The sequence below is a fragment of the Spea bombifrons genome, chromosome 4 (assembly GCF_027358695.1).
Source record: "Spea bombifrons isolate aSpeBom1 chromosome 4, aSpeBom1.2.pri, whole genome shotgun sequence".
Classification (NCBI taxonomy): Eukaryota; Metazoa; Chordata; class Amphibia; order Anura; family Pelobatidae; genus Spea; species Spea bombifrons.
In genome coordinates, this window is record NC_071090.1 from 47639568 (window position 1) to 47659929 (window position 20362).

Sequence of the window (20362 nt, forward strand, 5' to 3'; positions counted from 1 at the left end):
TTATTAATTGTTTGGAGGTATTGAAGATAAGGGGCTATTTTAAGCTGATATGCGTGTGACTAAATATGGCTTATTATTTGCCATTTCTGAAATATTGCATTTGTAAGACCCCTGGTCTTACAAATGTTACTACCAACATTGGAGAAATAACTAAGCTGGTGGAAAACACATCTGAGAAGTGGGAGTTAAGATAGCAACAAAAAAGTATACATAGTAGGTTGGTTTCTAATGCATATATGCTGCCTATTTTTATCTGTAAACACCATTACATGGGTTAATTTAGTCTACTGAACTGTACATTTTCAGAAACTGACAAATGAGATGCCACCTGCAGTGAAAATGAATTCTATGACTAGAGGTTAATCACTATGAAAATAACATTAATATTGTACTGTGAAGTATTATTTTATTGTGCTTATTTCATTATTTATTTATTTTCAGGAAAAGCAGAGGTTTTTGACAGATGTCTTACATGAGGTGATGCTTTTAGATGGATTAGCCAGCTCACATCCAGTTTCTCAAGAGGTTCTGAAGGCTACAGACATTGATAGAGTATTTGATTGGATTGCATATAAAAAGGTAAGAATTTTTATATGACGCATTCTATTGAGGTATGCTGCACTTTGTGTCTGTCACCTTTCAGTTGAACTGCAAAGCATTTTATATGAGACCAGGAAATGCTCCCATAAGTAACACGTCTAGGTGTCCAATTATTAGTTATTACTCTTTGTTGATTTATATAGAATCATCATCAGTTGTACAATGGACTAAAACTTCCTTCTCATCCCAATGTAAAAAAAAAAGGGATATGGTGCTCAATGAAAACCCTTCCAATCCTATTATTAAATAAAATGTATCTTCTATCTTGTGCTGATTACTATGAGGTGTCATTTTGGAACTTAACTTCCAAGCCATTATAAGGTAGGTAGTAACTAATATTTCAGATTACATTGTCAGAGTTTGGAGACATGGTAGAACACTACTTTCAACCGAAGGTGCCACTATTTTTCGAATGTCCCCAAAAAGTTTGTGAAAGCTGCTTGTTCTGCAGAAGTTGGAGTTTCTCACTAGTTGCCAACAGTCTCTTGCTGCTCTTTCAGTGAGCGACACAATTTTTATCTCCTAAAAAAAGCATTCCTGACTGCAGAAGCATTGCTTAGTTGCAGTTTGGTTCAACTCATCAGTCCATCAGCTGTCAGTCAGACAGCTCCAGAAAACATGCCTCTCAGTGGAAGCACGTCAATTTCTGAACAGAATTGCAAGAGAAAATGGAAAGTACGTTTGGTATCTATCAGAGAAGGAAACCACATTAAAAAAAAGTTTACTGTTTTTTGATAATGAAACAATAAGAGAACAAAATAAAAAAACATATGAGGGCCGGTAAATGTAAAAGTGAATAGATGTGTATGTAACATATGAGCCATTTTTATTGTAGATTTTAATAAGACTTTCTGTGCTGTTTGGGACTGGTAGATTTACTTTGTATAGTACATTATTGAAATTAAACTACTGCTATATTTTATATAGACATGGAAGGCCTGGCACCATTTGTCCCAAAGGACATGTAAAACCTAGTGGCATCCCTGGATCTGCCTTCCTGTTCTTACACACACATGTATCAATTTACCTTGCATAGAGCTCATCTTCAGTCCTGCTCTTAGGTAGTCTAAGCTCCAGAGTGGGTCATTCTAATTTAGAGCAGCACTGTTTAAAGAATTTGAACTGGTCTGGGGCAATTTTGTCCCTGAAGGCAGTTAGTTTGTCACGCGCGCCGCTGTACCTACCTCTGGCGCCAGGGCTGCCTCGCCTGGTCCCGACTCCTCCATTGCTGCGGTTCCCGCCGTGCGCACACGGCGGTGTCGCGGTCCCGCATCTTCCACCTCTGCTGGGACCGCGTCTGCTTGCCGTGGGCGCGTCGGTGCGTCTCCCTCGCGTACCGAAGGGGACGCGGTTATGACGCGGCGCAGGTCCGCATCGGGCGTACCGCTGCGTACACTGCGTACGCGGCGTACGCAATCTACGCAGCGTACGCAGTCTACGCAGCGTGCGCAATCTATGCAGTGTACTCAGCCTGTGCAGCGTACGCGACGTACGCAACGTACGTAGCGTACGCTACACAGCTGTTTGCAATCACTCACCTATTTAAACGCCACTTTTCTCTCCTGTCTTCACCCGTTCAAAGTGTAATACTTTTTGGGTGTGCTGATTGCGTTATATTATCTTGAATTCCTTGTGTACCGACCTTTGCCTGTTTTTGACTACGATTCTCGCTACCTGCCTACGACCTCGGATCTGTTTACCCGTTTTGCTCCTATTCTGCCTGCCTCGACCTCGGACACGTTTGACCTCGCTGCCTGCCTTCGCCCTTTTGATTACGGACTGTATACTGGACTTCTCTACAGTGCTTATCTGCATAGTAGGATCCTTCCTCTCTCCCTGACCCCGTGACAGTTTTGAACGGGTCATAACATGGATCCCGCGGATATGGCGCGGTTGCAAGCCCGCCAAGACCTACAGGACCAGCGTCTGGCGGCGCAGGCCACCCAGCTACAGTCCCTGGAACAGAAGGTGGATGCCATGACGGACTTGTTGCGTTCTTTGACGTCTCTCCCAACTGTGGGAACACCCCATCACAGAGACGCTCATCACGAGGACACAGGTGCTGTTGCCAGGCTCCCTCTGCCAGACAAATATTCTGGAGATCCGAAGGAATGCCGTGGCTTCCTTAATCAATGCATGCTCCACTTCCGAAATCACCCCCAGGCGTTCCAGACATCCTCCAAGAGGGTCTCGTTCATCATTTCGCTGCTCAAAGGTGATGCCTTACTGTGGGCTTCTCCCCTCGTGGAGCAAGATTCCTATCTCCTCGAGGACTGCCCCGCTTTCATGGAAGCCGTACGGACTGTTTTTGATGCGCCAGGTCGTAAAGAAACAGCGGAGTCTTCACTGCTTGACATCCAACAAGGCCGCAAAACCTTGGCTCAGTATACGGTGGAATTCCGCACCCTGGCCCATGAAACCAACTGGGAAGAGGGCGCTCTCAAAGCAGCCTTCCGACGAGGCCTCAATTTCTGAACAGAATTGCAAGAGAAAATGGAAAGTACGTTTGGTATCTATCAGAGAAGGAAACCACATTAAAAAAAAGTTTACTGTTTTTTGATAATGAAACAATAAGAGAACAAAATAAAAAAACATATGAGGGCCGGTAAATGTAAAAGTGAATAGATGTGTATGTAACATATGAGCCATTTTTATTGTAGATTTTAATAAGACTTTCTGTGCTGTTTGGGACTGGTAGATTTACTTTGTATAGTACATTATTGAAATTAAACTACTGCTATATTTTATATAGACATGGAAGGCCTGGCACCATTTGTCCCAAAGGACATGTAAAACCTAGTGGCATCCCTGGATCTGCCTTCCTGTTCTTACACACACATGTATCAATTTACCTTGCATAGAGCTCATCTTCAGTCCTGCTCTTAGGTAGTCTAAGCTCCAGAGTGGGTCATTCTAATTTAGAGCAGCACTGTTTAAAGAATTTGAACTGGTCTGGGGCAATTTTGTCCCTGAAGGCAGTTAGTTTGTCACGCGCGCCGCTGTACCTACCTCTGGCGCCAGGGCTGCCTCGCCTGGTCCCGACTCCTCCATTGCTGCGGTTCCCGCCGTGCGCACACGGCGGTGTCGCGGTCCCGCATCTTCCACCTCTGCTGGGACCGCGTCTGCTTGCCGTGGGCGCGTCGGTGCGTCTCCCTCGCGTACCGAAGGGGACGCGGTTATGACGCGGCGCAGGTCCGCATCGGGCGTACCGCTGCGTACACTGCGTACGCGGCGTACGCAATCTACGCAGCGTACGCAGTCTACGCAGCGTGCGCAATCTATGCAGTGTACTCAGCCTGTGCAGCGTACGCGACGTACGCAACGTACGTAGCGTACGCTACACAGCTGTTTGCAATCACTCACCTATTTAAACGCCACTTTTCTCTCCTGTCTTCACCCGTTCAAAGTGTAATACTTTTTGGGTGTGCTGATTGCGTTATATTATCTTGAATTCCTTGTGTACCGACCTTTGCCTGTTTTTGACTACGATTCTCGCTACCTGCCTACGACCTCGGATCTGTTTACCCGTTTTGCTCCTATTCTGCCTGCCTCGACCTCGGACACGTTTGACCTCGCTGCCTGCCTTCGCCCTTTTGATTACGGACTGTATACTGGACTTCTCTACAGTGCTTATCTGCATAGTAGGATCCTTCCTCTCTCCCTGACCCCGTGACAGTTTTGAACGGGTCATAACATGGATCCCGCGGATATGGCGCGGTTGCAAGCCCGCCAAGACCTACAGGACCAGCGTCTGGCGGCGCAGGCCACCCAGCTACAGTCCCTGGAACAGAAGGTGGATGCCATGACGGACTTGTTGCGTTCTTTGACGTCTCTCCCAACTGTGGGAACACCCCATCACAGAGACGCTCATCACGAGGACACAGGTGCTGTTGCCAGGCTCCCTCTGCCAGACAAATATTCTGGAGATCCGAAGGAATGCCGTGGCTTCCTTAATCAATGCATGCTCCACTTCCGAAATCACCCCCAGGCGTTCCAGACATCCTCCAAGAGGGTCTCGTTCATCATTTCGCTGCTCAAAGGTGATGCCTTACTGTGGGCTTCTCCCCTCGTGGAGCAAGATTCCTATCTCCTCGAGGACTGCCCCGCTTTCATGGAAGCCGTACGGACTGTTTTTGATGCGCCAGGTCGTAAAGAAACAGCGGAGTCTTCACTGCTTGACATCCAACAAGGCCGCAAAACCTTGGCTCAGTATACGGTGGAATTCCGCACCCTGGCCCATGAAACCAACTGGGAAGAGGGCGCTCTCAAAGCAGCCTTCCGACGAGGCCTCAATGAGAAGATCAAAGACGCCCTCGTCTTCCATGATACCCCTGCGGATCTTGAGGATCTCATAGCCCTATGTCTCAGAGTGGATAAACGTATCCAAGAAAGGGCGAACGAACACTCCCGTGGGAAAAGACCAGTACCGCTCGCCTCCGGCTACACAAGGCCTTCGGCTGCCACATCTTCCTCCTTCGTGGTCGACGAACCCATGGAAATAGGGACAGTGCGCCACCTCACTGAGGCCGAAAAGAAACACAGACGGACACAGGGGCTCTGTCTATACTGCGGCCGAGCTGATCACCTGTTGTCCTCCTGTCCCAGCAAACCAGTAAAAGACAACGCTTAGGTTGCACCGGAGAAGGCAACCTAAGCACACGTCCTTTTTCTTCTCCTCCCACTACACGCCTGACGGTGCCCGTCTCCATCCGTTGGGAGGAACACGTTGTAGCCACCCGCGCATTCATAGATTCCGGGGCTGCGGGCATATTCATGGATCACCAGTGGGCGAAGGAGCAGCACATACCGCTTCGTACCAAGACAGCTCCCTCACTGGTCGCTTCCGTTGATGGCTCACTTCTGGGATCAGGACTCGTGACACAGGAAACCGTACCTCTGACCCTACTGGTAGGGGTAACCCACCAGGAACAGCTCACGTTTGAGATAATCAAGTCTCCTCATGCCCCTCTAATCTTGGGACATCCCTGGCTGCGACAGCACAACCCACACATAGATTGGGTAAAAGGAGACATACTAGCGTGGAGCAACTACTGTCAAGAGTCCTGTGTCATGCCTTGTCGACGACTCAATCTCGTTCTCGAGATCACACCCACAGATCCCAAGACCATAGTACCTAGACACTACTGGGATTATCTGGATGTATTCTCCAAAAAAGATGCGGAGAGGCTACCACCACACCGTTCCTACGATTGTGCTATCGATCTGTTGCCTGGAACCGATCCGCCACGGGGACGTACTTATCCCCTCTCCGAACCGGAGAACAAAGCTCTGGAACGATATATCCAAGAAAGCCTGGACAAAGGCTTCATCCGCCCATCCTCTTCTCCTGCTGGAGCTGGATTTTTCTTCGTGGCCAAGAAAGAAGGTTCCCTACGGCCATGCATCGATTATAGGGGGTTAAACCGTATCACCATAAAGAACCGGTACCCGCTTCCTCTCATCACGGAGATCTACGACCTCCTGAAAGGAGCCAAATACTTCACTAAGCTAGACCTCAGGGGTGCTTACAATCTGATCCGTATCAAGTCCGGGGATGAATGGAAAACGGCCTTCAACACCCGCTTCGGGCACTATGAATATAAAGTCATGCCCTTCGGGTTATGCAACGCTCCTGCAGTATTTCAGTCCTTCATAAATGACGTCTTCAGGGACATGCTCTTATCTCATGTCATCGTGTACTTGGACGATATTCTCATTTATTCTCCAACACTCGAGAAACATCGACACCACCTACGAGCTGTTCTACAAAGGCTAAGGGAGAACGGGTTGTATGCCAAGGCTGAAAAATGCATATTCGAGAAGACACGTCTGCCCTTCCTTGGCTATATCGTCTCCTCCGAAGGGCTTCACATGGATCCTGCCAAACTCGAGGCCATCACAGCCTGGCCCCTCCCTAGAACACTCAAAGCCGTCCAAAGGTTCCTGGGCTTTGCAAATTATTACAGGCGATTCATCAGAAACTACGCAACCATAGCAGCCCCTATTACCGCCTTGACGAAAAAAGGAGCCGATCCGTCTCAGTGGTCCACACACGCCCGACAGGCGTTCGAACGGCTAAAACAAGCCTTTGTCTCAGCTCCCCTGTTACGTCGGCCGGATCCTACCAAACTGTTTCTCCTGGAAGTAGATGCATCCGAAACCGGAGCAGGGGCTGTCCTATCGCAACGTCATGATCAAACCACAAAATATCATCCCTGTGCCTTCTTTTCTAAGGGTTTCTCCGCAGCCGAACGGAATTACGACGTTGGTAACCGTGAACTCCTAGCCATCAAAATGGCACTTGAGGAGTGGCGCCACCTTCTAGAGGGTACAGAACAACCCGTGATTATCCTAACAGACCACAAGAACCTGCTGTATATCGAGAACGCCAAGAGATTAAGCCCTCGACAAGCACGGTGGTCGCTATTTTTCAACCGGTTCAATTACTATATCACCTACAGACCAGGCTCCAAAAACATCAAAGCTGATGCCCTCTCTAGACAACACGATAACCACAGGGATCAGCACATCAACGAACCCATCATTCCATCCACACGTCTTGTTGCCAGTCTGTCCATACGCACGATGAGCAGGATCCGTATGTCCCAAAGGGCCATCCCGTCTTCTGAACGTCCTCCTCCGGGACGTCTCTACGTTCCTCCCGGTCTTCGTACGGATGTTCTTCACTGGGGACATAAGTCCTTCCTCGCTGGTCATTCTGGGTCCCGGAAGACAGAATACCGCATCCGCAGGTCATTCTGGTGGCCATCACTCACCAGAGACGTCCGAACATATCTGGCCGCCTGTCACACCTGTGCATGCCAGAAGACCTCTCGGAGTCAACCTCAAGGTCTCCTGCATCCTCTTCCTGTTCCCACGGCTCCCTGGACACATGTGTCAATGGACTTCATCGTGGATCTCCCCAAATCACAGGGTAACACGACTGTCTTGGTGGTCGTCGACCGTTTTTCTAAGCAAGCTCATTTCGTCGCCTTACCACGCCTGCCATCCTCTTCACAACTTGCCGATGTTTTTCTCAATCACATCGTCCGTCTTCACGGTCTTCCGCTCCACATGGTGTCCGATCGCGGTACACAATTCATATCCCGCTATTGGAGACACCTCTGCCAAAGGCTCGGAATACAGCTCCACTTATCGACTGCATATCATCCGCAAACAATACCTACGAATGTTCAGCAACGACAGCCAGGACAATTGGTCGTCTCTCCTGCCGCTCGCAGAGATGACCTATAATGGCTCTCTGCATGAGTCCATTGGATGTACCCCGTTTTTTGCTGCCCTGGGCTATCACCCTGTCATACTGCCTCCTCCGTCTTCTCGTTCCTCCTCCATGGTACCGGCGGTAGACAAACGTGTATCTGACATTGACGCTCACTGGAAGAAACTCCGGGAGGTTCTCCTGAAAGCCCAACTTCGCTATAAACGCTTTGCTGATGCCAAGAGGACTCCACCTCCGGACTATCAAGTGGGCGACCGTGTCTGGTTATCTACGCGACACATCCGTTTGCGGCAACCTTCCCGGACCCTGGGGCCTCGTTTTATTGGGCCTTTCCGCGTTCGTGCCAAGCTCAACGACGTGACGGTGTCCCTTGCCACCTACCATGCGGATTCCGCGGTCCTTCCACGTCTCCCTGCTGAAACCCTATGTATCCAATCAGTTTACCGTTCCATTCAAGCCTCCAGCCCCGCTTGCCGTCCATGGTCATGAGGAATACGTCGTCGACAGAATCCTTGATTCACGTAGGGTTCGTAACGGCCTTCAGTATCTCGTGGCTTGGAAGGGGTACGGTCCTGAGGAACGGACGTGGGTGCCCGCTCGCTTCGTTCATGCTCCCCTTCGTGTCGCTCGGTTTCATGCGCTCCACCCTCTTCGTCCGGCTCCGTCTCGCTCGGGACGCGCTCCTGGAGGGGGGGGTACTGTCACGCGCGCCGCTGTACCTACCTCTGACGCCAGGGCTGCCTCGCCTGGTCCCGACTCCTCCATTGCGGCGGTTCCCGCCGTGCGCACACGGCGGTGTCGCGGTCCCGCATCTTCCACCTCTGCTGGGACCGCGTCTGCTTGCCGTGGGCGCGTCGGTGCGTCTCCCTCGCGTACCGAAGGGGACGCGGTTATGACGCGGCGCAGGTCCGCATCGGGCGTACCGCTGCGTACACTGCGTACGCGGCGTACGCAATCTACGCAGCGTACGCAGTCTACGCAGCGTGCGCAATCTATGCAGTGTACTCAGCCTGTGCAGCGTACGCGACGTACGCAACGTACGTAGCGTACGCTACACAGCTGTTTGCAATCACTCACCTATTTAAACGCCACTTTTCTCTCCTGTCTTCACCCGTTCAAAGTGTAATACTTTTTGGGTGTGCTGATTGCGTTATATTATCTTGAATTCCTTGTGTACCGACCTTTGCCTGTTTTTGACTACGATTCTCGCTACCTGCCTACGACCTCGGATCTGTTTACCCGTTTTGCTCCTATTCTGCCTGCCTCGACCTCGGACACGTTTGACCTCGCTGCCTGCCTTCGCCCTTTTGATTACGGACTGTATACTGGACTTCTCTACAGTGCTTATCTGCATAGTAGGATCCTTCCTCTCTCCCTGACCCCGTGACATAGTTTCAAAACAATTACATTAGATATGTAAACACAGTTTCAGCCATTTTGTTTGTGTAGCTCTATGCTTTTAATAGTAGATGGACAAGAAAGTAATGAGGCAAAATGTGTGAAGAAACTGGTCATTAAGAGTATACTTAAATCTTTAGTATATTTATCAGTTAACTGATTAATAAACCCAAACAGAATTCCGGATTAATAGTACTGTACTATATTGTAGTTTACCTGACTAAAATGCGTAGTTTTTACCTGACTAAAATGTGTAGTTCACAGTTTACCTAGAAATGTATAATCATTACTGGAGAGTGTCTCCACCAGGTCATATATAAATAAATAACTAAGCTAAAAATTGTTCTCATAAAAAAATCCATAGATATCTGCAATATAACTAAGTGACCTGCAATCTGCAGATGGTCAGAAAGATTTGGGGAAGATAGCATAGCAAAATAAGAACAAATATCACAGATGGATCAATTTGATAATGATGTATTCATTAATCACAATACAAATATAAAGTGAATATGTGCGTCTTGAAGAATGGATAGTGGAAGATTAATGTGGATGTAATGGGTTTAAGATTATATGAACGTTATGTGTATACCTATTTCATACAAAAATACACTAACAAATTTGATGGTACAGTTGCATAACCTAGGCTCTCAAGGACCGATCTAAAAGTAGAATGGCCAAATTAGTAAGTATTAAAGGTATCTGCAAATATAAATGAACATACTTGTTTAACAGAAACAGTGACAGCATAGAAATTAGACTTGTGCATTTGGATTAGTATGAACTTGGGTTTTAATGTAAATTGCCTATTTTGTAAATTCGAAAATGAGGAGGGACCCAATGAAACAAAGGAAAGCAAATGGCAAAACTGCTAAACTGCTTATTAGGTATTAGAAAATGCAAACTGCCAAGGAAACAGCCAAGGACAGGGTGCAACTGGTTACATTCAGCAAAATAAAACATGTAGTTAATCATTGCAATGCCAGGAATATCTAAACTGAAAAAATACTCAGATCACTTATCAATAATATCTTTGAACATCACACAAATATATAATAGAGAGGTGCTAAGATGAGCAAAATAAAAATGTCAAGGGTTCTGTGGTTACATCAGCTAGGAGGCTGTCCCATATATGCACCATCCCCTCAGTAAAGTGAATCTGTTTTACATTACATTAAATAAAAGTGAAAATTTCACAGGTTTTGTGGACCTCACACCTCTTCGGCTGGGACGCTGTTCCACATATCCACCACCCGCTCAGTAAAGTAAATATTCCTAACATTTGATAAACGTGCAAACATCAGGGGGGCATAAATAATTTGCAAATGACAATAAACCATTTCAGTGCCTGAAGGAAAGAGGTGCATTAATTTACCTCTACAGAAGACCAATGATTATGTTATAATTCAGAGAAACTTCTATTGCAGGCATTGTGCATGCACTACACTCCCTCCCACTCCCTCCCCTCTTTCTTAACAGTAGGGCACTCCCTCCTCTCTTCCCTTGCTCTCCCCTCCTTTTCAGAATGGTGTTTACATCTGCAAAGCAAATCAGAGGAGACCAGAAAACAGCTGGAGAAGGTAAGTAAGCAGGTGGAGCAGATACAAGGCTGAGGGAGGGTCCAGGGGGCACAGACAAGACTGGAGGACACAGAGAGAGATAAGTTTTTTGGGTGACAAATTTCATCCCGAATATTAAAGCCCCCCTTATTTCATCCAAACCGAAAGAGCAGGAAACAGAATTTGTTGCCTGGAAAAATAAAGAGCCAAATCCAAAACAAGAAATTTGTCAGAAATGATTTTGGGGCTTGTGCGCAAATCTAATAGAAATCCTTCATGCAAATCATTGTTTACTGGCACTTACAAAGTTTGATGCAGATAAACATAAAATATATATAAATAAGAGTGCCACAGCACCATGAAATAATGTCCACCTGTTTAGTTTTTTTTGCACTAAAATAATAAATAAAAAAAGTTATATACTTTGGTGCTTAACTTTTAAATAGTCACCCTGAAGTATTTTAAAGGGTGTTAAGGAACCAATAATCAAAATATTAATAAATCAAATATAAATACATATATAATAAGGGTTTTTATTTCAGAAGCAAGAAATCTTTACATATTGTAGCTTTATTATCATTAAACACTTTTGCTTAGATTAAAGGGATGTATATAAAATATCTTAACCTATCCAGCAAAAGTAACAGGTATAATCTCCATTAAGTACAACAAACTATATCTTTGACAAGCTTGACAGGGTTAATCAGGTAAGGTGAGAGGTATATTGAAATATGTTGTCAAAAATGCTATTTTTGTGTAAATGGCAGCAGAAGAACGATTTAGAACATGTAACGCATGCTGATTATTACACATCAGTTGTTTTCTTCAATAGGAAAATGTGACATAATTTTTGACAAAAAGTTATATTACAGCTGACATTTAAACAAATATGTTCCCGACCATTTTATATACAACATAGTAAACAGATGAGGTTCAAGAGGTGTCAAGGTGATTGTTAGAGTAAGGTTGGTTTTCTCGCCAACTGGCCAGAAAACTCATCAGTCTCAGTCTGCATCATCATTAATTTTAAATATCTCCTTCTGTTGCTGTCTAAAAACAGCTTGTAATGTCCCTCCGTACAGATTAAAATGGTCAGCAACTGCATTACATTGCAGTGACAAAACTTGCTTACAGTTCATCTCAGAAAGTGTGTCTTTAGAAATGCTTCTGCAATGCACTAAGGGTAAAACTTATATGTATTGTAGATAGTAGTGAATATAAGGGGCAAGAACACAGAACTGAGATTAAACATGCCATCTTGCACATCTACTAGGGATCTTAAAGGGCTCTGGGACTTGCTGCGGTACTGTACTATGTCAGGCCCCGGTAAGTCTCACTGGAAAACACTTTCTTTTTCTTTAAGCTTCCATAACCCCCAGGAATCTTTGGTTCCACATTTTTTCTGCCATAAAATCAGTCTCCAGCATAATCGTATAACGCTTCTGCCGACTGCTTCAGCATCTTCTTCTGCACCTTCCTCGTCTTTTACCTTCTTTTCTCTCTTCAGTCTGATGGTTGTGGTGACGTCATCTCCCCAATCCTCCAATTAGGGGAGAGGATGTCACTGAAAGCATTGTCATTTTGCCCTAATGTGAACCAAGGACATAAAAAAAACCTATAAGTGGTACCAAAAGAAAGCCCTATCTGTCCTTGAAAAATAAGGTAACATTTTTACGGCTGCAGTAAAAATGAAAAAAGGGAATCATGCTAAACAAACACAAAAAAGCTCTAGGCTTTTGGGTACAAAGTACACTGAGTAAAAGAAAGGGTTAATGGTTAGGTGGACTAAAGCATTTCATAAAAAAAAGAAACTTAAATACCGTATTTCCCCATGTATAAGATGCTCCCATGTATAAGACGCACCTTAATTTTGGTGCCCGAAATTTGAAAAAAAATGTGTTACATAAAGTTATTGAACTATTTATTCATCATAAAATTCATACTCATCATCCTCATCACTCCCATCCATTAACTGCACCTAAATTAACCCTAAAGACCCCATCAACCATAACTGCCCCTTAATTAACCCTAAACACCCCATTAACCATAACTGCCCTTAAATTAACCCCCACCTCCCTTAACTTTCAGCAGTCCAAATATTAATTTAATATTAATTGAGTTCTCAGTGCTCCAGAGTGCAGAGGGTGGCCACTAGTGGTAGCAGACTGATATACCACATGTATGAAAAAGTGAAAAAGCGAAAAAAGTGGACCCTGACAAGCAGTAACATGCGGTGGGGCGGCGTTTTTTGCCGCTACTTCCGCCTCTGCGTCTCCTTCATCGTCTCTCTTCTATCTTCTCTCTTTCATCCTCTCTCTTTTATCTTCTATCTTCGTCCGCACATTCGCAGACATAATTTGGCACAAACTTCCACCACAATGGTGACACTTTCCGTGGCATCCTCTCACCCGATCCTCCAATTGGAGGAAGGAAGTCCTCCTCTGATTGGAGCATCAGGAGAGAGGATATCAGTGGAAGCGCAGCCATTTTGGTGGAAGTTTGTGCCAAGTTATGCAGAAGCGGAAGTGCTCGGCAGAGAAGGTAGGAACACATTTAGTGTGAATGAGATTGAGAGTATGAGTGAAAGTGTGAGAGAGTGAAAGAGAGTGAATGTGGACAAAAGGCAACGAATTTCATTCTTAAATAAAAAATGCCCCCCGAAATTCATCCATTTGCACATGTCTAGTCAGAAATCAGCAAGCATACAATGGCAGGGAGATATACAATTATGTGTTCCCAAGAAGAAACGTGAGGAAAAACATTTAAGTGTTTTAATAAAGAAGTACATTTATTTCATATTCATGAAAATTAGTTTCTACCGATGGGAAAAATAATAAGCAAAGCAACGTATACTTAAAGTACATTTCTTGGCTCTTCAATTTGCCCTTCATTGTATCCACGGCAGTTTTAAAAGACATGAAGTGAAAATTATATTGGCAAATCACTTGGTAAGTTGTGCTTTTAGCAGGTGTGGTCTTTTTAGTGAGTAAAAATTTGTATGTAATTGCTGTGGTAGACACTAAAAAGGCATTGTCCCTGGAAATTGATATATATTTTTTAACTAGCTGATTAATTAGGTTAATAATTTCTATTCTGCATACAATTAGTAGATAAAAATATTTTGCTTGCTTTCACAAACTTTTTATTAGCCTAACTTTCAGCATGTATGAGCAGTGAGTAAATATTTCAGGAACTGTTGCTCATTTTAATTACTGCGGTTCTAAAGGCAACAGACTGGCTACCCTTTGATTATGTTAACTTTAAACATAAGAGCTCCAAAGAAATGTTAAACTTAGCACACATTAATTTGTTGCTTGTTAGCCAAACATATATAGTCAATTTGACAATTATTTTAATGATGGACTTGAAGATACTTAAAATATGTATGATATTATTGAAATCTGTTAGACTGCTCAGGTTCTTTTTCATATCTGCAAACAATATGTTTGTTACCAAAGAGACTGACTTTCATTAGGAATTCATCCACTTACATCCAGGGGCGTACCTAGAGTATTTGGCACCTGGGGCGGATCCTATATGTGGCACCCCCCCCCCCACAGACACACTTTAAAAATGCATAGCTTCTACCGTTATATACCGGCGCAGACACTGAAGGTGGTACAGCATTACTGTTATCATTATATACTGAGGCAGACATTGACGGTGGTACAGCCTAACACTTATCACTATATACTGAGGCAGAAATTGACGGTGGTACAGCATAACACCTATCACTATATACTTAGGCAGACATTGACGGTTGTACAGCATAACACCTATCACTATATACTGAGGCACACATTGACGGTGGTACAGCGTAATCCCTATCACCATACATTGAGCCAGACATTGACAATAGTGCAGCATAACTCCTATCACTATATATATATCAACATTGATGTGGTGTAGGCCTACCACTTCATTGTCTGGCTTAGGGATGCACCGAAACGAATTCTGAACTGAAACCGAAAATACAGCATTTACCTGGCCGAAACCGAATATGACCCCCCCCACACCATAAAAAAAATCAACACTTTTATTTAAAGTAAGTAACACACCAAAATAGGACAAAACAATTAAATAACAATATATATATATATATATATATATATATATATATATATGATTGTTAACAGCAATCACATTCCTATCATGCCCAGGCATACCCAAGATTCCAGGATATACTCGCAGACTCGCATGATAGAAGTATGATTGCCCTATCTACCCCTTCTCACTCTCTTCACCTTATCTACCCCCTATCCCCCGTCTCACTCCCTTCTCCCTATTTACCCCCTCCTAACTATCTACCCTCTCCCTCTTTGAAGTTCACTTACCTTTCAGGAGTCCTGCGGTGGGGGTGCAAGGCCCCTGTCTCCCATCTCTGCCACTGTATGGAACAGTATAGAGTGATGGGAGTTATGATGTACTTTAGAGCATAATTATATAATGAAAAATACATTGGAAATGGTACAGCATAACACCCATCACTCTCACACACTTACCAATCCACACATATACCAATCCACACATACACCAATCCACACATACACCAATCCACACATATACCAATCCACACATATACCAATCCACACATATACCAATCCACACATATACCAATCCACACATACACAACCCACACATACCAATCCACACACATACCAATCCACACATATACTAATCCACACATATACCAATCCACATATATACCAATCCACACATATACTAATCCACACATATACTAATCCACACATACCAATCCACACATACCAATCCACACATATACTAATCCACACATATACTAATCCACACATATACCAATCCACACATATACCAATCCACACATATACCAATCCACACATGCACAACCCACACATACCAATCCACACACATACCAATCCACACATATACTAATCCACACATATACCAATCCACACATATACCAATCCACACATATACTAATCCACACATACCAATCCACACATACCAATCCACACATACCAATCCACACATATACTAATCCACACATATACCAATCCACACATACCAATCCACACATACCAATCCACACATATACTAATCCACACATATACTAATCCACACATATACTAATCCACACATACTAATCCACACATATACTAATCCACACATATACTAATCCACACATATACCAATCCACACACATACCAATCCACACATATACCAATCCACACATATACTAATCCACACATATACTAATCCACACATATACTGATCCACAAATACACTAATCCACACATACACTAATCCACTGTCACTGTCATGCTTTCCTACCTTTCCTCTTGTCTTCTTACAGCTCTTTTTCCTCCTCTTCACTCCTCTTCTTCAGTTCTTCTGTCTTCTTCCGGTTCAGAGGGCACGGACAGCGGTGGGCGCGGCTTCAGTGTTGTGCACCGGGATCTGACAACAAACCCCGGCGCACAGCAGCTGTTGCCGCGCGGATCGCAAGGGAGCGGTATTCGAGGTCTTTAACAGACCTCCGGCTCCCTTGAGTGATTTTAAGCCAGGTTCAAGGGAGATCCTTGAACCGGCCTAAAATCACTCAAGGGAGCCGGAGGTCTGTTAAAGACCTCTGATACCGCTCCCTTGCGAGCCTGCTCCTCCAGCGGCGGACATTACTGTCCATCTCTGGAGGGGTGCTGGGTGCCGGCAAGTTGGCACCCCCCTGATGAGCGGCACCCGGTGCGGACCGCTCCCCCGCCCCCCGCTAGGTACGCTACTGCTTACATCCAAGATCTTTTGTAAGTAGCTTTAGTATATTTAATTTAGTAATTTAGTAAATGTTGCAATGAATATGGACTGCAAATTATTGGAAACAGTAATGGTGTTGGATGAATTGGTCAGAAAACAAGGTGCGATTGTGATAGGACTTATTCACTTTTTTATAAACCTCATTGTGTACGTAATGCTTTGATTCGGCAAGGGCCAGCCGTGTCTCAGTCGCATTGTTTTGAATATTGAGCAATTTCGGACTTTCCTTAAGCCCTTCATGACCGCATGGACATACCAGTACATCCTTAAAAAATGTGCCAAGACGTCCATTAGGACGTACCAGTACATCCTTAAAAAATGTGCCAAGACATCCATTAGGACGTACCAGTACATCCTGACTTTGTTGAAGTGGCAGGTACATCCCCCGGCTGCTACACGGGAGATAAGACTCCCCTTGTCAGCAGAAGTCAACATCACTGGCTTCCTGTTGACTGATTCTGTATAACTGAGCTCAACAAAAGCAACTGTGCGTCACTGTATAAGGAATGCCCAATGACGCATTCCTTTCTGGTATACTGCTGACACCCACAGGAAGGTTACTGGAGAACAGGAGAGGCTCACCACAGTCTGCTGGGATCTCAGATTGCTTCCCCTTTCTGGCTCATCGCATGGTGGAGCCCTGCTGTGGAGCCCTGCTTGCTGATCGAAGGGTAGAAAGTGAGAAACAATGCGTCGCCCTCTTTCCACAAAAGTGATAAAGGGGAAAAAAAGAAAGAAAAATGATTTTTTATAAAGAAATATAAATAAAATGATAATACAAAATAAATAAAATAGTGAGCTCATTGATAAAAAAGTTGAAAAAATAAATAGATAAAAAATAAAAAAAATAATAAAAAAATTAAAAAGCCCTGACACCCCATTCTACTAGCACTACATGTAAAAAGTATAACCCTCGAACTCTCGCTACCCCAAACCCCTTAAGCCAGAAGTATTAAAAAATACTACCCTATAGGGTACTTAGCTTATTATTAGCTTATGTGGACCTCTAGAACATAAGAAAAATATATGTAGCGTATTTGCTCGATTATAAAACAAGGTTTTTTCAGAGCAAATGCGCTGAAAAATACCCCTCGTCTTATAATCGGGGTCGTCTTATAATCAGACCTCAAAAGGTCTGACTATGAGACTAAGATCCAGATCCCCACAGCGCTGCAGGGGACCTGGATCCTCCTGTCTCACCCCCCCAACTCACCGTTGCTTCTGAGTCACCGGTGTGTAGCCGGGGCAGCATGTAGACGTCTACGTGATTCGCGTAGACAACTTCCGCTGCAGCCGCAAGGAGGTGCGGTTAGCAGCCGGGGTTGTCTGCGTCCATCGCATAGACCTTCCCCGGCTGCCAGAGATAAGAGTTACCCTCACCGGGGAATTCTCTCTGACAGCCCGGGAAGGTCTGCATGATGAACGCAGACAACTCCCGCTGCTAACCGCACTTCCTTCTGGTTAGCGGTGGGGGTTGTCTGCATCCACTCTGCGGAACTGCAGAGCGAAAGGTGATATTAAATGGGATAGTCACTCCATCTCTATCTTTCCTGACCTCTCCCCTACCACTTTGCAAAAAAGACGTGCCCTGAAACCACTAACAACGGCAATGAGAGAAGCCTCTATCCTGTACCAGTGGGGGTTTCCGTTTGCATTGATTGCGCGCCGGGATTCTAAAACATTAATTCTCCATCAAGCCTCTGATATCCCGCTTTTCCTGGAGAACCTAGGTCTTCCAAAGTTGCAGATTCCAGATTGGGAAACTTATTTTGCCGTGCCGGAACAACTTCGGGATCCAACCAACCAAGCATAAGCGACAGAAACTACCATCCGCCTAACTACCATCATACAAGTTTGTATCTCCTTTTTCTTTTTTGTTTGGGATTTACCGTTTTCCCCTTCTAGCGCATTATCATCTTTACGGATATACAGATCAGAAGAACCTTCTTTCCAAGTTCCACCACGGGTGCTTTTCGGCAAGATAACCACCTCTTCTCATGGAAGGACACAACTGCAGGGACACTTCTTGTAATGATTGCATGAGGAGGACCCCGGATGGCGGAGTGAGCTAGGCAAACAGGAACCAGGAGTAGCCAGGAGAGCTGGAACCGAGAATCAGGTCTGGTAACCAGTAAAGCAGGAACCCGAATCAAATCCAGAAGAGTAATCCGACAAGCCGAGTCAATACCAACGATCAGAGAACAGGAGCCAAATCAAAAAACAGGAACAAAGTCAGCAAGCCGGGTCAAATAAAGAAATAGTCACAGCAATTCACCCAGGAAAAACAGCAGAATAAACCAACCAAGGGTGACCCAGAAGAGGAAGTCCAGGTTTAAATAGGGAAAGGTGGAGGTGTGTCCTGCATTAAGGAGGTCACCTGAGGTTATAAGAACACACTACAGATGTAACGTGTAATATTATGTTTTGACCACACGGTGTGCTACCAGTTTGCCGCGTGGTCGGCCACACGGTGAAGACGCCGACTGGGTAGTGGTGGTGCTCGCTGCCCGGGAAGCCGCCTGAGGAGGAAGCGTCGCAGGACCTTCTACTGTGTTTTCATGATATTTGGTATATTCTACATTGTGCAAGGTGTGCTGGGACTCTATAATTGTTTCCCTTTTTGTTAATTGTTAGCCGAATACAGTGCTGTAATTGTCCTGAAAAGGAGTGATCCAGCGAGCCCCTGAAGCATTTGACGAGACTAATGTCCAGGGAAGTAACACACTTTATTGGGGAAACACACAGGCTTATATACAGGTTAGGTGAGGAAAAGACCATAAATCATGGCCACATCTTCCCGTCCTGCCCAGACAGTCCGGTGCCACGCTTAGACTACCGAGCCCCGCAATGTCTGTATAACTTTAGCCATAATTCTCGGGGTGATCCCGAAGGAGTGGCAGTGATCCCGATGGATAGCTCAGGGTTCTGAGGGTATCCCGTCCAAAAAGCGATGCGATTGGCCAAAGGGACCCCGAGCGACAACAGTTCAAAGTTTCTCCAGGACGGACCGCGAGATAGACGGCGTGCGTACTGCTGATCTCCACTCCCCTAGCAGTCCCAGCGACCGGGAATCTGAAGTAGTCATAACAAATACTATGGACGGCACTTATTAACCCTGGGCCGTCACAACACCTTACCATCACACCTATATGAGCGTGGTGGATATCCCATTTTGAAACCATGGCCATTAATATGAAGTCCCCCTGGGAAGTCTAATTAATCCCAAAGGTGTTCAATGGGGTTTAGTTCACAACTCTATGCAGGCCACTTTAGTTCTTCTGTACCAAACTCATCAAACTATGTCTTAATGGACCTTGCTTTGTCCACAGGACACAATCATGCTATAAAAGGAAAAAGTGTTCTATAAACAAAAGCCTGTATTGTGCCCTTTAAAATATAAAAATGGTCCATTCAAATTAAGAAGGACAGTGATTAACAATCAGTATACTGTATAACAGTTTTCTACAAAATATGAATTTTTTATAGGTTAATGAGAATATGTAAAATATTATACCAAGTAGATTACACTATTTGATTCTATTATTTTAATTCACCTGGTCCTGCATACTCTTTATACCGAAATAGGTTTTGTTATCTAATATCTTTACAAGAATCAGGATAACCAATGAACACGCATCATAGAGTTCATTGGAAGAATGCCCACAGGGTATAAGAGTCATGGCAATCTATTGCATATGAGCACTGGAAGAGAGCCAGCTGTGTTTGCATTTTTATAAAGGAATAGAATTGACATATTGTCTTCAGAATACGGGTTATA

The 20362-nt window shown here is 44.8% G+C and overlaps 1 protein-coding gene across 1 annotated transcript in view; it reads left to right on the top strand.

Annotated features, from left to right (window-relative positions):
- The window catches only part of TRHDE (thyrotropin releasing hormone degrading enzyme), a 330613-nt gene that overhangs the window by 181704 nt on the left and 128547 nt on the right, over nt 1–20362 (top strand). The window contains exon 6 of the mRNA XM_053465546.1: nt 442–579. Coding sequence (XP_053321521.1) covers nt 442–579 — 138 coding nt within the window. The remainder of the gene's footprint in view (nt 1–441; nt 580–20362) is intronic.